The following is a 14,645-nucleotide window of genomic DNA, read 5'->3' as shown; positions in this document are numbered from 1 at the left end:
GCTCCCGGGGTGCCCAGCAGCTAAGATTCCGGGGCCAGGGAGGACGCAGCGCTCTGGCCCCAGCAGAGCTTCCCTGCGCAGGACGTTACGTAACCGCCCGGCCAGGCTGAGGCGATACCGGGACGGTCCCAACGCCGGGTCGCTCGTTCGCTCTCTGCCTGACAAGCGGCCCCTGCACCTGCTACCGCTCGTCCCCATCCCTATCCCGGACAGGCCCCGCACACGGCGCCCCAAGGGGCGCACTGCCTCAGTCGAGGGACTAGCACCAGAGGAATCAAGAGAAACGGGGCGCAGGCCGCAGCCCCGACAGCCAACCCGGCCCCAAACCGTTCTTCGCCTCCGCGGAGACGGGTAGTGCAGCCCGGCTCCTTGTACCGGTTCGGCAGGGCCCGCGCCCGCGCCCGCCTCAGCCGCGCTCTCTCGCGCCAGAGACAGAGAGGAGCTCAGCCCGCGACCCCCCGACCTGCACCGCCCGCCTCATCCGCGCCGTGCCGTGGCCGCCACCTCCCCAGGGTGTAGGCCCGGCAGGCCCCAGGGGAGCGAGCGGCCGGGTCCGGGCCTGGCGCAGAGCGGCGGCGGGGCCGGAACAGGCCGCGAGCCTGGAGCGCCCAGCGGGCCTTCCCCTTCCCCAGGCCACGAAGCTCGCCGGCCGCCTGTCTCCGAGTTCCCCGGCACCGGGCACCCGAGCCGGGGTGGTCCCACCGGCGCTACTTACCGAGGCCTGCGAGAGACGGGAACCGAGAGGCAAAGGCCGGACGGCGGCGAAGCCCGAAACTGACACGGCGGCCATCTTGGGTCCGGAGCTCTGCGGCGGGGGGAGGGGGCGTGGGAGGGGAACAGCCCGCGGCGGGCGGGGGCGCGCGCGGGGAACAGCGCGGAGGGGCGGGAGCGGCCGCCGCCGGGAAGAGCCGCGGGGACGGGGGCTGCGGCAGACCGGGCTCTCGGCGGGGGCGCGCGGCGGTGGGAGGCGGGGCCGTTCCTAGGGCGGCCAGGCCGCCGCCCCGGGGCCAGCTGCTGAGGGCGGCCTGCGGCGCCATGTGAGCGGAGTGTGTGGGGCCGGGGCGGGAGGGCGGCGGCGCTCGCTGAAGGCTGACTGGAAACAGCGTTTGGGCGGGAGCCGCGAGAGCGGCTGCCGACGGGGACGTCTCGCTATGGCTGTGGGGAGCCCTCCGCACTCCGAAACCGCGAGGCCGCGACTGAGGGTACGGCTACCGGTTGCTTCGACCGCCGAAAACCAGGCGGGAATGACTGGGCGGCGGGAGGGCCTGGGCTAACGATCGTACTCTGGTAGGAGATGGTTATAGCCTCTAAGGCAGGAAATGCATCTCTGGGGCTTCATTAAGTTTGCGCTTGGAACAGCGACTCTGGGCTTTTCTGACTTAAAGGTAGCAAAGTGATGTGGAATTCTGAAATAACGATGCCAATTAACTCGGGAGAGCGGGTATGCCTTGCCTGTACCTCTCAGCTGTGCGCTCTATCCTTAGACATCTTTGTGAGGTAATTTGTATAACTTTCTGACTTCTTTGGCGCGTTTTAGTTTGTAGAGTAAAGCTATGCTGCCAAAGCTTTAGCTGTTGTACACAGAAATAATTTGGGAGCTATCTAGGTACTTTGGTCTTGGCTCTGCAGAGCTGGCTGCTTGTCACCGCAATCAAAAGGTGCCTGTCTGAGAACAGAGGTCCGCTCTTGGCTAATTTATAGAACAGCATGGTTCTCCTCTGCTCTGCAGAGGTATAACGTTGGACTAGCGTGTGCTGTAAGTTGGCAGAAATGAGCAAAGAGCAAATTCTCATTTTACAGCATCCTCTCCTAGGTTATATTTGATTGAAAGAATCTCATAGTTATCCGTTCTGAACGGTTATGTGCTGTGTGCAATTCTCTAACCTTTCCTAACCTCTGAGTCAGTTTACCAGTTGTGTATACACATTATAAAGTAGGCTTTTTTCACCGTTGCCTTAAAGGACAGCTATTGTGTAAAGTTTCATGTGAGCTTCTCTTTTTAGAAAAGAAAAAATCTTAAGAAACATTGTGGAGACAAAGTTGATAAAGCAAACTTGTGATGTTTTCTGAATGGCTTTGTTTAGTGTGTTGAGGTGAGTAATTTCTCTTTTGAGCAAGAAGAACTCTCTTGGTGTTTTAACAGAATAGGTCTTTCGGTGCAAAAGTTAAATGTTCTCAGTGAGTTACTTATTACTTGAAGCCAATGGAGTTTGAGATGCTATTGTACAAGGTACTGTACAAACAGTTCTGTTTTGCCACGCAGACTATAGATGTCTGGCCTTGTCTTGTCAGAGTTGGGTTCTCCCACCTCTTCCTGAGTCTTCAAAATTTGGGTGGTTCTATGCTGCATGGCTTCCAGTGCCTTAAATTACAAGGCTGTGGTGCTATATTCAGAAAAGTTAATGGAGATATAAATGTAATTTCCAGATAAGAAAGTAATGCAAGACTAAGAGGGTTCAGTATGTAACAGTTGGCTTCCTACAACGCAGAATATCAGTCTGTGGACTCTATTCTGTTTCAAAACTAGCAGTAGGTTATTATTAGCACCCTTGCAAAATTAATTTTGTTGACTATTATAAATTTTTAAAATTATCTGTTTTCTTCTATTCTTTTTTATTTTCACAGCACGGGCTAACAGTTAAATCATCAGAATTCCCGCATATGGCAAACTACAGATGGTAAGGAATTGTTTTATCATAAAGATAGTGCATGGTTTGGCAACACCATTTTGTAGCACTGCTCTTTGACTGCGCTTAGGTTTCTCTGGGGGTTCATGTGCTGTAACTGAAGTATAGTACCCTTCAATGAGCAGTTTTCAGGCTGTCAGTAAATTAACCAGCAAAATGAAATTCTGTTCTGGCAGCATCTTCTGCCATGCTCTTTTTTTAAGTTCTAGTTCATATAAGTTCCTGAGCCACTGTGGAGACTGACTTTCAGAACAAAACATGATTTTTGTGCTAACAGTTTGGAAGCAGCCAGGCAGCGTTTCTGCAGCAGTAAACAGTGGTGTAACTGCAAATTGTTCTCTGCAGGTGCCAGCAAGATACTTTAATAAATCTGTCTGATACTAAAGCAGAATTGTATTTCCCCTTTTCCCTCAACAACCTTTTCCTTTGGTGTGCAGGAATAATTGATTACCCCACGGCTGCTTTTGTACAGGCACCAACATTCTTGATGGCTAAAGAAACTTAAATAACGGTAGGAAAAAATACAGACGTGACAACATCATGAACTGCGTAAAACACTAACAATTTTGATGATGGGTGCGAGCAGTTGGAGGGAAATGGCAGGTTTTAAACAGTATATAATATGGTCAAAACTGAATTGCATTTCATGAAACAAAAAAGAAATGCCTGTATTGAAGAGCCGTGTCCCATGACTGTTGGTTTTAAAGTCCAGGTTAAAAACAGAAAGGTTTGAGTTTCTTGGAGAACCAAATGGATAAAGGCTTTATGTTGTTGATCAATTTAACTATGTGCTGCTGCTTTCTGTCCGCGATACCTATATGACTCCCATTAATACAGTCTCCAAGAGCCTCATAGACTGATACAATAATCTTCACAGTACTTTTGTATTAAAAGTAATTATATTAAAATCATAATTATTGTAAACTTAGAAGTGCTGTAATTAAATGACAAATTATTACCCCTTTGTTGCTCTCAAATTCGTTACAGTAATTTGAATTAGATATTTTTAAAAAAAAATTGATGTTTAAAAAATGCATTTGATACAAATCATGACCATGAAAGAAATTAATGTGAGTTGTTTCTCCTTCTTTATTTTCTGCTATAGCAAAAAGCTCATCTAGTGCATGTTGAATTATCTAATACTTTAAATAAGTATGTGTGATGCATACAGTAGTATTAAAAGGTAATGTCAGAGTGAATAAACTGACCACTGCCCCATTTTGGGGGAAAAATAGCTACAATGTATCAATAGAAAATAAGAGCCAATATAAACGCTCAACTGTGCATTTTTTGCATTCTGACATGATCAGTCCATTCAGCTTACTCATCTTCCAGACTTGGTGATATCACTGCTTAAACGATTTGCTCACAATCATGAAGCACAGTCAGGTGTAAAGACTCAAGTAAAGACCTGAGTCTTTCAATGCTTATGCAGCAGTCCTAACCAGCAGGCAGTCACCTTCCTTCCCACGTAATAAAGGTTGTTTGCTTGGCCAGCTTGTGTAATGGGATAAAAGAACTTCTTTTGTTGTTGTTGTATTTATGTTTGTTCCCAGCAGAGTACTAAAATTGGAAAATTATTTGCAATGGCACTGCCTGACTCAGAAGTCCGGAGACCTGCAATATGAACATGAAGCCCCCTGTTCTAGTTACGCAAAGGAATCGCTTGGCATAGAGTGTAGATGATTTTGCATGACAATTGTCATTTTTATGCCAGCTGTATTGTGTTTTCCGTAGTGTTATTACTCCGTGGTGAACAAACCAGCAAAATAATACAGTGGGAAACATTTGACTAGCTACTCCTCACGGTAGAAACTGGGTTACTTAACACATTTCATAGACTATACTAAGATGTCTACCCTAAAAAAAGGGTGCCCCTAAAAGTAGAAGCAGGCATCTTTTTTTAAGGCCGCAGACTCTGGTATCTCCAACGTGGCATGCAATTCTGACCACCCCATCCGGACAGCCTGGGCGAGCGCCTCAAATCGGGGAGAAGGGAGACGTGCAGCAGCCTCCACGTGTGCGGAGCCCGGGCCGGTAACTGCTGAGCAGTCGGAGCTGATGAAGGCGCGGAGGGGTGGGTGTGTGGGGGGGTGGGTGTGTGGGGGGGTGGGTGGGAGCGGGCGTCCCTCGCCTTGTCCGGCACGGCAGCAGCCGGGGCTCGCCGAAGCTCCCTGCGCGGCCGTGCCCCGCGGCGCCCCCTGCCGGGCCGCGGCGGATAATGTACGCTGTCTGTGAGCGGGGGGGAGGGCGGGGCTTCCCTTCCGGCAGCCTCAGCTGGTTGGGCGTTGCTGGACGCGTTCCCGGACTTGTCTGGAACCCGGGCAGGCTGCTGTCCCAATGGAAGCTGAGAGGAGCGTACCGTTTCTCTGGCGTCATCATCCGCCCAGCCTCTCCTCGGCCTATCAGGTGCGGCTGTTAGTGGGTCACCCAGTCAGAGTGCTCGCTGCTAAACCCCGCCCGTGAGGTTAGGGGGAGTTTCTCGCGCGGCCAATCCGCGCGCTAGGGGCCGGGGCTTGTGACAGCAAGGACGCGGGCGCGAGAGGGCTGGCATTTGTGAGGCAGCGCGCGCGGAGGGGAGGCCTCGCTCCGGCTCCCGCCGCAGGACGGCCCTGTCGTGTGGCCCGCCCGCCGCAGACATGATCCACAGCCTGTTCCTGATCAACGCCTCGGGGGACATCTTCCTGGAGAAGCACTGGAAGAGCGTCGTCAGCCGCTCCGTCTGTGACTACTTCTTCGAAGCGCAGGAGAGGGCCTCGGAGGCGGAGAACGTGCCGCCGGTGATCCCCACGCCGCACCACTACCTCCTCAGCGTCTACCGACACAAGATTTTCTTCGTGGCCGTTATCCAGAGCGAGGTGCCGCCTCTCTTCGTCATCGAGTTCCTGCACCGCGTCGTCGATACCTTCCAGGTACGGCTCCTGCGGCCGGGGGAGGGGGGGGCGAGGGGTGCTGTGCTCCTGCTTCAGCCGAAGGGCTGGTTGGTGTGCGGCGAGGAGCTTAGAAGAGGAAAAGCCCCACGTCGCTGCCGTGTTGTAAAGGAGAACGGGGCTTGCGTGTGTGTGTGGAGAAAAGGGAACCCTTCAAATTAGCAGCAATTAGTTTTCTCTTTTTCATATCCTCTAATTCTCATCCTGCACCTGTGAGGATCTAGAGGTCTCGAGGGCTCGCGGTGGTTAGGAATGTACTGCCTAGCATGATGATGGATTCCAGACCAGCCTATGCTCACAGGAAGGACCTTTCAGCAATCAAGATTTTTATTTCTGTTTTGCAGCCTTGTCTCTTCTGTGAGCTGCAAACTAAGGCCAAGCTGGCCTAGTTCTCTCTCACAAGTAGTTTTTACGATTCATAGCCATGTGCTTTATTCAATTAGTGACAACTTACCTATGTGCTTACATTTAGTGATATTTCTTGGAAGTGTATTTGCTTCCTAGAGAAGTGAGTTACTGGAGTTGCCCCAGAGCAGCCATATTCCCTCTGTGCTATAGCTGACGTGACTGCCAGTCAGTTTAGGGAAATAATGAAGATGTCTGACTTCTGCTTGCCAACAACAGGATTGTGAGTCTGGATTTGAAATGTCTTGTGACTAGCATCCTACCAGAATACAGGAAATGTGGGTGCTTGGTCAAACAAGTATCATGTGAGCTTTTGCTTCCAGGTGCCAATCAGAATGTTAGTGTAGGTTGAATTATGTTTTGCTGGATTCAGGGAGTGGATTGGCTATTCAGGCTAAAAATGTATTATGTCAGTTGCTTAAGTCTTGTTTTTTATGAGGGGGCGAGGCGTGAGTATGTCTTCACTGGCTCGTCCGTATGTTAAAATCTGACACGTCTGAAAAAGAAATAGTGTTTGTAGCGCAGGACTAGGAATCCTTGATCATCTCAGTTTATGTATACTCATGCTTTGTGCAGAACGCCTGATCTCTTTAACTGCTCTAAGTATCTAGAAGCTCAGGTTTGTGTTTGCGTGTGCATGCTCGCTCACTCTCCAGAAAGATACATGAAGTCCTATGAGTAAATTACGTATTGAATTTTAAAAATTGCTGAATTATTTGGATTGCTTCCTATAACGTATGCTGAATCTTGAAAGATCTCCACTTGGTTTTCTATACCTATGTTGTGTTACAGATTTAAAATTTGACTTGGTATATTTACTGCAAACTTTAATATTGCTAATTGTTGTTTTGGGGTAGGAGCCGAAGAAACAGTAATCAATCTGGGGAATAAACTGGTCTGTCTATTTTTATGACCTACATTCTAAGATTCTGCTTTATGCACCTCTTAAATTATGAGGGAGGAAGGGTTTGTTACATGGATAGAATTATTTTTCAAACTTTTCAGAATACTGGACTTCTGCTATTAGCCTAATATATCTTAGGATGTGTAAGCAGTCTGTATACCCCAAGCAGTATCGGAATGAAAAACCACAAGTAGTGTGTTAGCTGGACTTCAGAAATGTTCTCCTACAAAACAAACATGGCCTTAGGCAGAATATGCAGGGAGTTTGAAGCTGTGCTTCCCCCATATTCCACATCAGGATAAATTCTAAAAAAAAAAAAAATACTTACAGAATTGAAGTTAATAATTGTATTACTGCCTGTCGTTCGGGAGCATTATAACAAAAGTAAATGAAAAGCTTCGATGAGGAGACGTTGAATTCCTTAAACAGCAGTGCTGCACAGTTAAAATATTGAAAGTAGTGTAGATAAAGACTAGGGCAGCTGAGGAAGGATATATAATACTGGAGCCTAACGAAAGGCATCACTGCATGCAAGTCAGTAGTGGCTGCAGGAAGTAAGTTTTTCTTATTAATATTGCTGCTTAATTGGTTGCAATTGAGCCACTTTCAAGTGCTAATTAAAAGAATCCCTTAGCTATCAAAGGGAATCTTGTTATATAGAAACGAATAGGGCAGCGGCAGAGGTATGCTCAGAGTTTGGCATGCCTGTTGGAATGGTTAGTTTGTCTGATGTGCTTGTACTAATAGATGGAGTTTCAGTGTTGTTTCACCTCCTCCAAGCAGCAGCTTGATTTATTTCTGTGTGGGAGGACACTGAAGTGAATGATCACTAAGACTCTATTTCAGAGATTGTTGAGTAATTATTTCTTTTACACAGGATTATTTTGGTGTCTGTTCAGAGGTGATGATCAAGGACAATGTTGTGGTGGTTTATGAGGTGCTGGAGGAGATGCTGGACAATGGCTTTCCATTGGCAACAGAGTCTAATATTCTTAAGGAACTGATAAAACCTCCCACTATCCTGCGAACAGTTGTCAACACCATAACAGGTACAGGGAAACAAAAAGTAGATAAACCGGGGAGGCCGTGTGGCAATATTCCTTCATCAGTAAATTAGGACATGGACGAATAAAATTTATGTTGTCCCATATCATTCTAAATGCCAGCATAGGTGTATTTAGGGAGTTCTCTGTGGGTGCTTTGCTTTGAGGTTCCTTCCAGTTCCAGCACCAGCTGCACTTTTTTTTTTATTATTAAACTGAAACAGACAGATTACGTTTCCAGTTACAGCCATGACGTGACTTCCTGGATGAGTTAGTTTGGTGTGGTTTTTTCGTTGGGGTGGCTTTTTGGATTATTTTTTTTTTTGTTTGTTACACTTTTCCTTGCCTTATTGTAGTATGTTTTAGAGTTGAATGTAAGAGAGGTGTAAATTGTGGAATACAGTGATTCTGGAAGAGTAGCTGCTCTCCTACAAAGAGATAGAGGTTCTCGGGGATTAAGTACAATTAAATTATATGAGACCAAGAACTTGTTCTGGAGCATTGTCTAACTTTTGTGGTTGTTGTGATTGCCTTTCTTTTTCTAGGAAGCACTAATGTGGGTGACCAGCTTCCTACTGGACAGCTATCAGTGGTGCCTTGGAGACGTACTGGTGTAAAATATACCAACAATGAGGCGTATTTTGATGTGATTGAGGAGATAGATGCAATCATTGACAAATCGGGTATGGAAGTTGCTTCTGGCTAAGACGAGTGTAACATGTCCTGATAGTGCCTGAAGAGAGATTTAGGTTTTCAAAGAGAAGCTCCCTCATCTAAGTGTGGGAAGCTCTATTCCTGTTCTTACTCTGGAACGTTGCCATCTTGTAGGTGTTATTCAGTCAAAAATTTTAGAAAGGTACCAAGGTTTTCACTGGTCCTTGTTCCCGAGGTCTTGTAAGCAATTCTATGTTGGGAAAATAGAAGGTGAGTGAAAATTGTGCATAGTGCTATCTCCTTAGTTTTTGTGCATCTTAGTCTTGTTAGAGTTGGGAGCTATTGTCATTGGCCATTAAATTGGACATTGCTGGTGTTAGTGGTTCTTATTTGTACGCACCTTCTCTAGAAGTCATTGGGAATGGAGAAGAATGTTGAGCGGGCAACCTAATGAGCCATGACATTTCATAAAGATGATAAAATTCTTTCCTCCCCATTGATAGATTTTTCCACATTGGGATTTTTTTGATCAGGTTTGCATAACCTCCTGTGTTTACTGTTGCAGGTTCAACGATTACTGCTGAAATCCAAGGGGTGGTTGATGCTTGTGTCAAGCTGACTGGAATGCCAGACCTTACCCTCTCCTTTATGGTAAAGCTCAAGGATGTATCTTTACTTAAGTATTCTGAAAAGGGTTTCCCAGCCCTGCTACTAGCATCTCAGTCTCATGCTGATGGATTCCGGTAGGTCAGAAGCTGAGTATGCCAAACAAAAAAGAACTGACAATGGAAACTCATAGTGAACTTCAGCAACTTTGAGCCTAAAGGTTTTATTTTCAGATTCTTTGTTAGAAGTACTTTTAGTGTGTGCTGTGACTAAGTTTCTGAGATACAGTGGTGCTTTAGGCAGATATCCTAAAGGGCCATCTTTTTTTTATGAGTATGCATCAATGTAATTGTTTGACACGACTAGATTTTCTAAAGTAGGATAGAGGTTACTGACTACTGCTATCTCACAGATGTAATGGCATCAAATAGCTTAACATGTCTGAATGTAGATACCTTCAAGTGGACAGAGTGTGTCAAATGGTAGGCCCTTCACAGATAGGAGACTGAGAAGAAGAAGAGGTTATTTTAAGTAGTACTGCCTTCACTAACCTTGTGACTTTCTTTTATTTCAGAACCCTCGGTTATTGGATGACGTCAGCTTTCATCCATGTGTGCGTTTTAAGCGCTGGGAGTCAGAGAGAATACTCTCATTCATTCCACCTGATGGAAATTTTCGCTTGCTTTCCTACCATGTCAGTGCTCAGAAGTAGGTGATGAATGTAGTGCTGTGAATTATGAAATTTGGATCTTCCTGGCTAAGAAAAAAAAAAAGGGAATTGCTTTTAAAGATCGGGTGACATGTTGTGCCAAATGAAGTAGAGGTGCATAATAACTTGCACTTTTTTAAAACACACATTTTCACCTTGTTTGGAGCAGTGATTTTGTCACTTCTTTTTGGTCAGCCAGCATTTTTCAAAGACTAGGAGCAGATGAACCAACTAGAGAGGGAAAGAATTAGGCAGTATGGAGTAATCAAGCTGTTGATTTCCTATGTTTATAAAAAACCTTTTAGAATAAAAGAAGATAGTTTGGTAATCTTGTTGGCTTTTTGACATCTCTTAATAGAACTACAAGTTCTTGTCCACTGTTTGTGCTCTTTTCTAGAAGCAGCTTACCAAGTACAAATTAGGGTTACAGATGTTAAAGCATTTTGTTAGCCTTTGTCAGACTTATCTCAGGTGAAATGAGTGGGAAATCCAACCAAAAGCACAAACAGGAAGTTCAAGTGCTGCTGCACTGCCTGGAACTACTTGCCAGCTTAGTTGTGATGTGGAAAAACATTCCTCACCCTTTGCTCAAGTCTCCTGTTATATTGGAAGTAGTTACCTGCCCTGTAGACAGGTAGAAAACTAAAGATACGGCAAGCTTGATTTTAAAAAAAAAAAAAAAAAAAAAAAAGTGTAATTAAGACTTGAGAATAGGATTCTGACTTTACTCTTAGATCAAACAAATGAGTGTAGGATTTCCTGCTCTTTTAAAGAGACTGGTTTCCAGTGTTTTCAGTGTAGAAGGCAAGGACTGCATCAGGAAAAGCAAAGAAGGTGGCAAGATATTGACAAGGACTTTCTGTTCATGTCTTTATTCTAGTCTTGTGGCAATTCCTGTCTATGTTAAACACAACATCAGTTTCCGTGACAGCAGCTCACTGGGACGTTTTGAGATCACGGTGGGACCGAAGCAGACTATGGGAAAGACTGTAGAGGGAGTGATGGTCACTAGCCAGATGCCAAAAGGTGTCTTAAATATGACTCTCACACCCTCTCAGGGAACACACATCTTCGATCCAGTTACGAAGGTGAGAGGAAAGAGAAATTGGATACTATTTGTTTTTAATCTTTTTTACCTTTCAGGAAATGAAGTTGAGCTGTTAATGCTTACATTAACATTTCCTTGAACGTTGCTTTTCTGAAGGCAGTATCTTTTCTTGGGGTGAGAACTTTTTCCAAACAATTGCATACTAGAAGTTGTCTTAATCCCCACAACAGATAGCTCAGCATCCAAGTGGGTTGTAGTTCTGGTTGCTTGGTGTGTGCAGAAAATACAAGAACTGGTATTGTATTAGGCATTAGTCTGGTGGATGCCTTACAAACTTCTGCATATCTATTTGTCACACCTAGTACTGCACATTAGACTTGCTCTTTTGCAAACACAGAGAATTTGGGTTGGTTAGTGGGTTTTGATTTGTGTTGGGTTGTTCTGGTTTTGGTTTGGTGTGTGTTCTTCCCCCTCTGGAGTTCAATTCACCTTCCCCCCCCCCCCCCCCCTCCTTATTACAAACTTAAATTTGATGGTTTACCCATAGTAGAGCCTCAAGCAACACTGCTTCAGCCTCTTGGAAAGGAGGCAATTCTGCATTATTTTTGTTACTGTTGCACATAGGAAATGGGGCCTGTGGCACAAGTAGTGGAAATACCATTCATGGTAGGCTTTGAGGGAACCCCATGGAAAGAGAGGGAGAACAAAGGTCTGAGGCAGCTGCTCCTTAAGCCTGTACTGTGTCTGTCCAATATGAAAGGCAAGATACTAAGACCTTTCCATAAAGAAACATTAAAAGCTGTCATTGGAAGGGGACTCTTCTTTAGAGGGTGTTACTGCATTTCTGTTTCACTACTGCGTTTTCCGTTCCTTGAAGTTGCTGTCGTGGGATGTGGGGAAAATAAACCCGCAGAAGTTGCCAAGCCTGAAGGGGAGTGTGAGCCTGCAAGCTGGGACATCAAAACCAGATGAAAACCCCACCATTAACCTGCAGTTTAAAATTCAGCAGCTGGCTATATCGGGTAAGTGACTGTCAGGTAAAGAAGCTGAATATTCTCTGCTGTGTCTGTGCTCGCTCTGCATGTAGCTGAAGTAGCTCTGCAGGTCTTCTGAAGTACGTTCTATCTAAAACATGTTCTTCAAGTAGAAAAATTGTGTGCTTTGACTACAGATACATGAATTTGTTCTTTCTGATGCTCTGTGAAATAGCCTATGTACATTTCTCTGCATTTCATGCTTACAGAACTATGAAGAATTCTAGGGTATGGATGTGCTTGTAAAGAATGATTCTGACAATTAGCAGTTGTCAGCTTTTTTCTGTTCTGTTTACTGCTTGCTAAAACTTTCCCTATGCTTTCTGCACCTCTAGTATGATCTTCTGTTCCTTTATCCTGAAGGCTTGTCTACTTTGTTTGTGGCAGCAGTCAGTCTTATGCTGTATTTGTTTGCCTTTAGGACTGAAGGTGAATCGCTTGGACATGTATGGGGAGAAGTACAAGCCCTTCAAGGGGATAAAATACATGACTAAGGCTGGCAAGTTCCAAGTCCGAACCTAGAGGATCCCAATAGTGAGGAAGAGCACTTTCCTGTTTCTCCTGTTCCTGGCTGTTGGTTGCAGCCTCTTACCCCATCCATCTGTTTAGGGTTGCTCCCTTGCCTGTAGTAGCATGAGCAGGAGAGCCAGGGCTTAGGGTGCTGGCGAGCAGGGAAAAGTAAGGTTCACCTGAAACCATCTCATCCCTAGCTGCATCTGAAGTATTTGGAACAATGGCAGATAGGGGAGGTGTTCAGGTCCCTTGGGATTAGTGAGTCAGCTATGTAAGCTTGTATCACCTTCATTTTGCTGTCTTAAAGGAAATTCTGGGGGTTTATTGCCTTTTGTAACTCCTCTTCCTTATATTTTGGTTGGCTTTTATCCCTGTGTAGATGATACGAAGTTGAATTTCCACAAACCAACTCCAGTGTGATGGTCCGGCACTTACCCTTCTCCATCACTGGGCATTAGGGTGGAAAGCTGTATAGTTCTTGGCAGCGGAGAGATCATCTAGTCATTCTGCCTCAAAGGGAGTAGAAGAAGTGGAAAGGTAGACTGCCCTACTCAGGATGGGACGTTAAGAAGCCTGAGATTGGGAATGGTGCCACAAAAGGAGGAAGGGAAGGAGTGGCTGCTTTTTTTTCCTAGATATTCATAAGCCATCTTGGTCATCAGGTATCTTGAATCTCTGTAATAGGCTGGAAAGCCATCCAAATCTTAGTATGGTATCCTACGAAGGGCTGACTGTAGCACTTGTAACTGATGGGTGGTGACATCTGAATGTTGTTCTACTTCTCTTCTTATTTTGTCAGTATTCGAAGGTAGGGATTCTCCTAGCTTCTTTGGGGAGTCAGGGAAGAGACAGAGAGGCAGGAGAATTTTTGTGGACACATAACGCTCTGATGGAAATGGAAGCTGTGGCTAAATGAAGATGATCACTATCCTAGTAACTTGTTGGAACTTCTTTTTGTCTCTGCCTGCCTATTACAAATGAAGGTGATACTGCTGTTCTCCTGCTCACTGATGTCTTTGAGATAATTGTGTCCTGGTACCTTTGTAGTGTTTCTGGCTATCCTACCTCGTTCCAGTTCTGTACCAATCAGCTGCTGTGCAGGTGGATTCAAGCCTACGCTGGATTTTCCACTGGGACCATCTCTTCTGCAGGAGCTGTTGCTGCATCTGCCCATTCCAGTCTGTGCTGCATCTCTCTGTACAGCATAAATATGAAATGAGAGGCATCTGCACTGTTTGGTATTGTCTGTAATGTCCTCTTTGGCCACTAGATGCCAATGTGTTTTCTCTGTGGTAGCAGAAGTTGTCCCTAAGCTGCTGTACATGTGACTGCAGCATCTGTCAGGTGGCTGTGGAGTCCAGCATGTACAGTTCATGCTTGTGAACAGAATCAAGCTGACCCTAAATGAAGGATAAAATACATTCTGTTTTGCATGTGATGGATACTTGCAGTGGATGAGTGGCATCTTGTTTGTGGAACTGCAAGTTCCAGTGCAACCAATGAATGTCATAGCAGGTGGCCTTACTGCTGAGCATGTTCAGTGCAAATATAACCTTCAGCAAGGGCATCAATAAAATTAATTTTTACATGTCATCTGTGTCATTTCAGAGTGGTTTGTGTGGACTTTACAAGAAGGACAGTTTGTATTTCAGGAGGAAGGTAAATTATGCCAATTAGATTATGGATAAGTGGGTGCCTTAGGGAGATACGTGTCTTTATGCAATTGGGATTGTCAGCTTGGGACTAAGTCACTGTCTGAAAAGCTAAAATTAATTACTTTCTTGGTAATTTTTCTTAGTGTCTCCCAAGAGGAGTGCTGAACTCTTCCTAGAACCTCAGTGAAACTGTCTTTAGGAATGCAGTTGAACCATTTTTGTTTACTAGGTAGGGTTTTGGGTGGCAGGCTGAGGGCTGTGCTTTAATTATGAAGACAATGAAATACCTCTTCACTTTCCTGCTCCTCAAGTACTGATATTGTCCTTTGGCTTTGTAGCTTTGTTGATTTTTGGGTTTTTTTAAAGTATCTTTTCTTTCCTGCTCAAGTGGTTTAGGCTTCTTATATGCATAAAGGTGTCTGGCCCGTATGACAAGCTTTGTATATCAGTCTGAGAT

At 45.4% G+C, this 14,645-nt stretch overlaps 2 protein-coding genes across 6 annotated transcripts in view; one reads left to right on the top strand and one right to left on the bottom strand.

Annotated features, from left to right (window-relative positions):
* The window catches only part of KAT6A (lysine acetyltransferase 6A), a 52,663-nt gene extending 51,712 nt beyond the window's left edge, over positions 1-951 (bottom strand). Inside the window, exon 1 of one of the 2 annotated variants that reach the window (XM_075736773.1) lies at positions 716-951. The gene's annotated coding sequence lies outside the window, so the exon portion shown is untranslated. The remainder of the gene's footprint in view (positions 1-715) is intronic. The other variant, XM_075736772.1, reaches the window with a different exon arrangement.
* Positions 952-1,031: 80 nt separating this feature from the next.
* On the top strand, positions 1,032-14,126 carry AP3M2 (adaptor related protein complex 3 subunit mu 2). 4 transcript variants are annotated; one of them, XM_075736813.1, is made up of 11 exons: positions 1,032-1,202; positions 2,626-2,678; positions 3,125-3,198; positions 5,325-5,599; positions 7,804-7,975; positions 8,515-8,652; positions 9,189-9,274; positions 9,804-9,937; positions 10,819-11,026; positions 11,864-12,008; positions 12,442-14,126. In XM_075736813.1, exons 4-11 carry the CDS (start codon positions 5,327-5,329, stop codon positions 12,540-12,542), a joined length of 1,257 nt encoding a protein of 418 aa, XP_075592928.1. In that variant the 5' UTR covers positions 1,032-1,202; positions 2,626-2,678; positions 3,125-3,198; positions 5,325-5,326; the 3' UTR covers positions 12,543-14,126. The 4 variants fall into 4 exon arrangements, with proteins under 4 accessions (XP_075592928.1, XP_075592930.1, XP_075592929.1 ...); XM_075736815.1 differs by lacking the exon at positions 3,125-3,198; XM_075736814.1 differs by having other exon boundaries at positions 1,032-2,678.
* Positions 14,127-14,645: the final 519 nt, after the last annotated feature.

The sequence above is a fragment of the Balearica regulorum genome, chromosome 27 (assembly GCF_011004875.1).
Source record: "Balearica regulorum gibbericeps isolate bBalReg1 chromosome 27, bBalReg1.pri, whole genome shotgun sequence".
Lineage (NCBI taxonomy): Eukaryota > Metazoa > Chordata > Aves > Gruiformes > Gruidae > Balearica > Balearica regulorum.
The sequence above is the reverse complement of the archived record's forward strand: the minus strand, read 5'-3'. Positions and strand labels throughout refer to the sequence as shown.

Excerpts from the sequence above, each read along its gene's own strand:
- AP3M2 (XM_075736815.1), top strand. The coding sequence starts at position 5,327 with ATGATCCACAGCCTGTTCCTGATCAACGCCTCGGGGGACATCTTCCTG. Across the intron at positions 9,938-10,818 it reads TACCATGTCAGTGCTCAGAA|TCTTGTGGCAATTCCTGTCT; the intron begins GTAGGTGATGAA and ends TCTTTATTCTAG. Across the intron at positions 12,009-12,441 it reads TCAGCAGCTGGCTATATCGG|GACTGAAGGTGAATCGCTTG; the intron begins GTAAGTGACTGT and ends GTTTGCCTTTAG.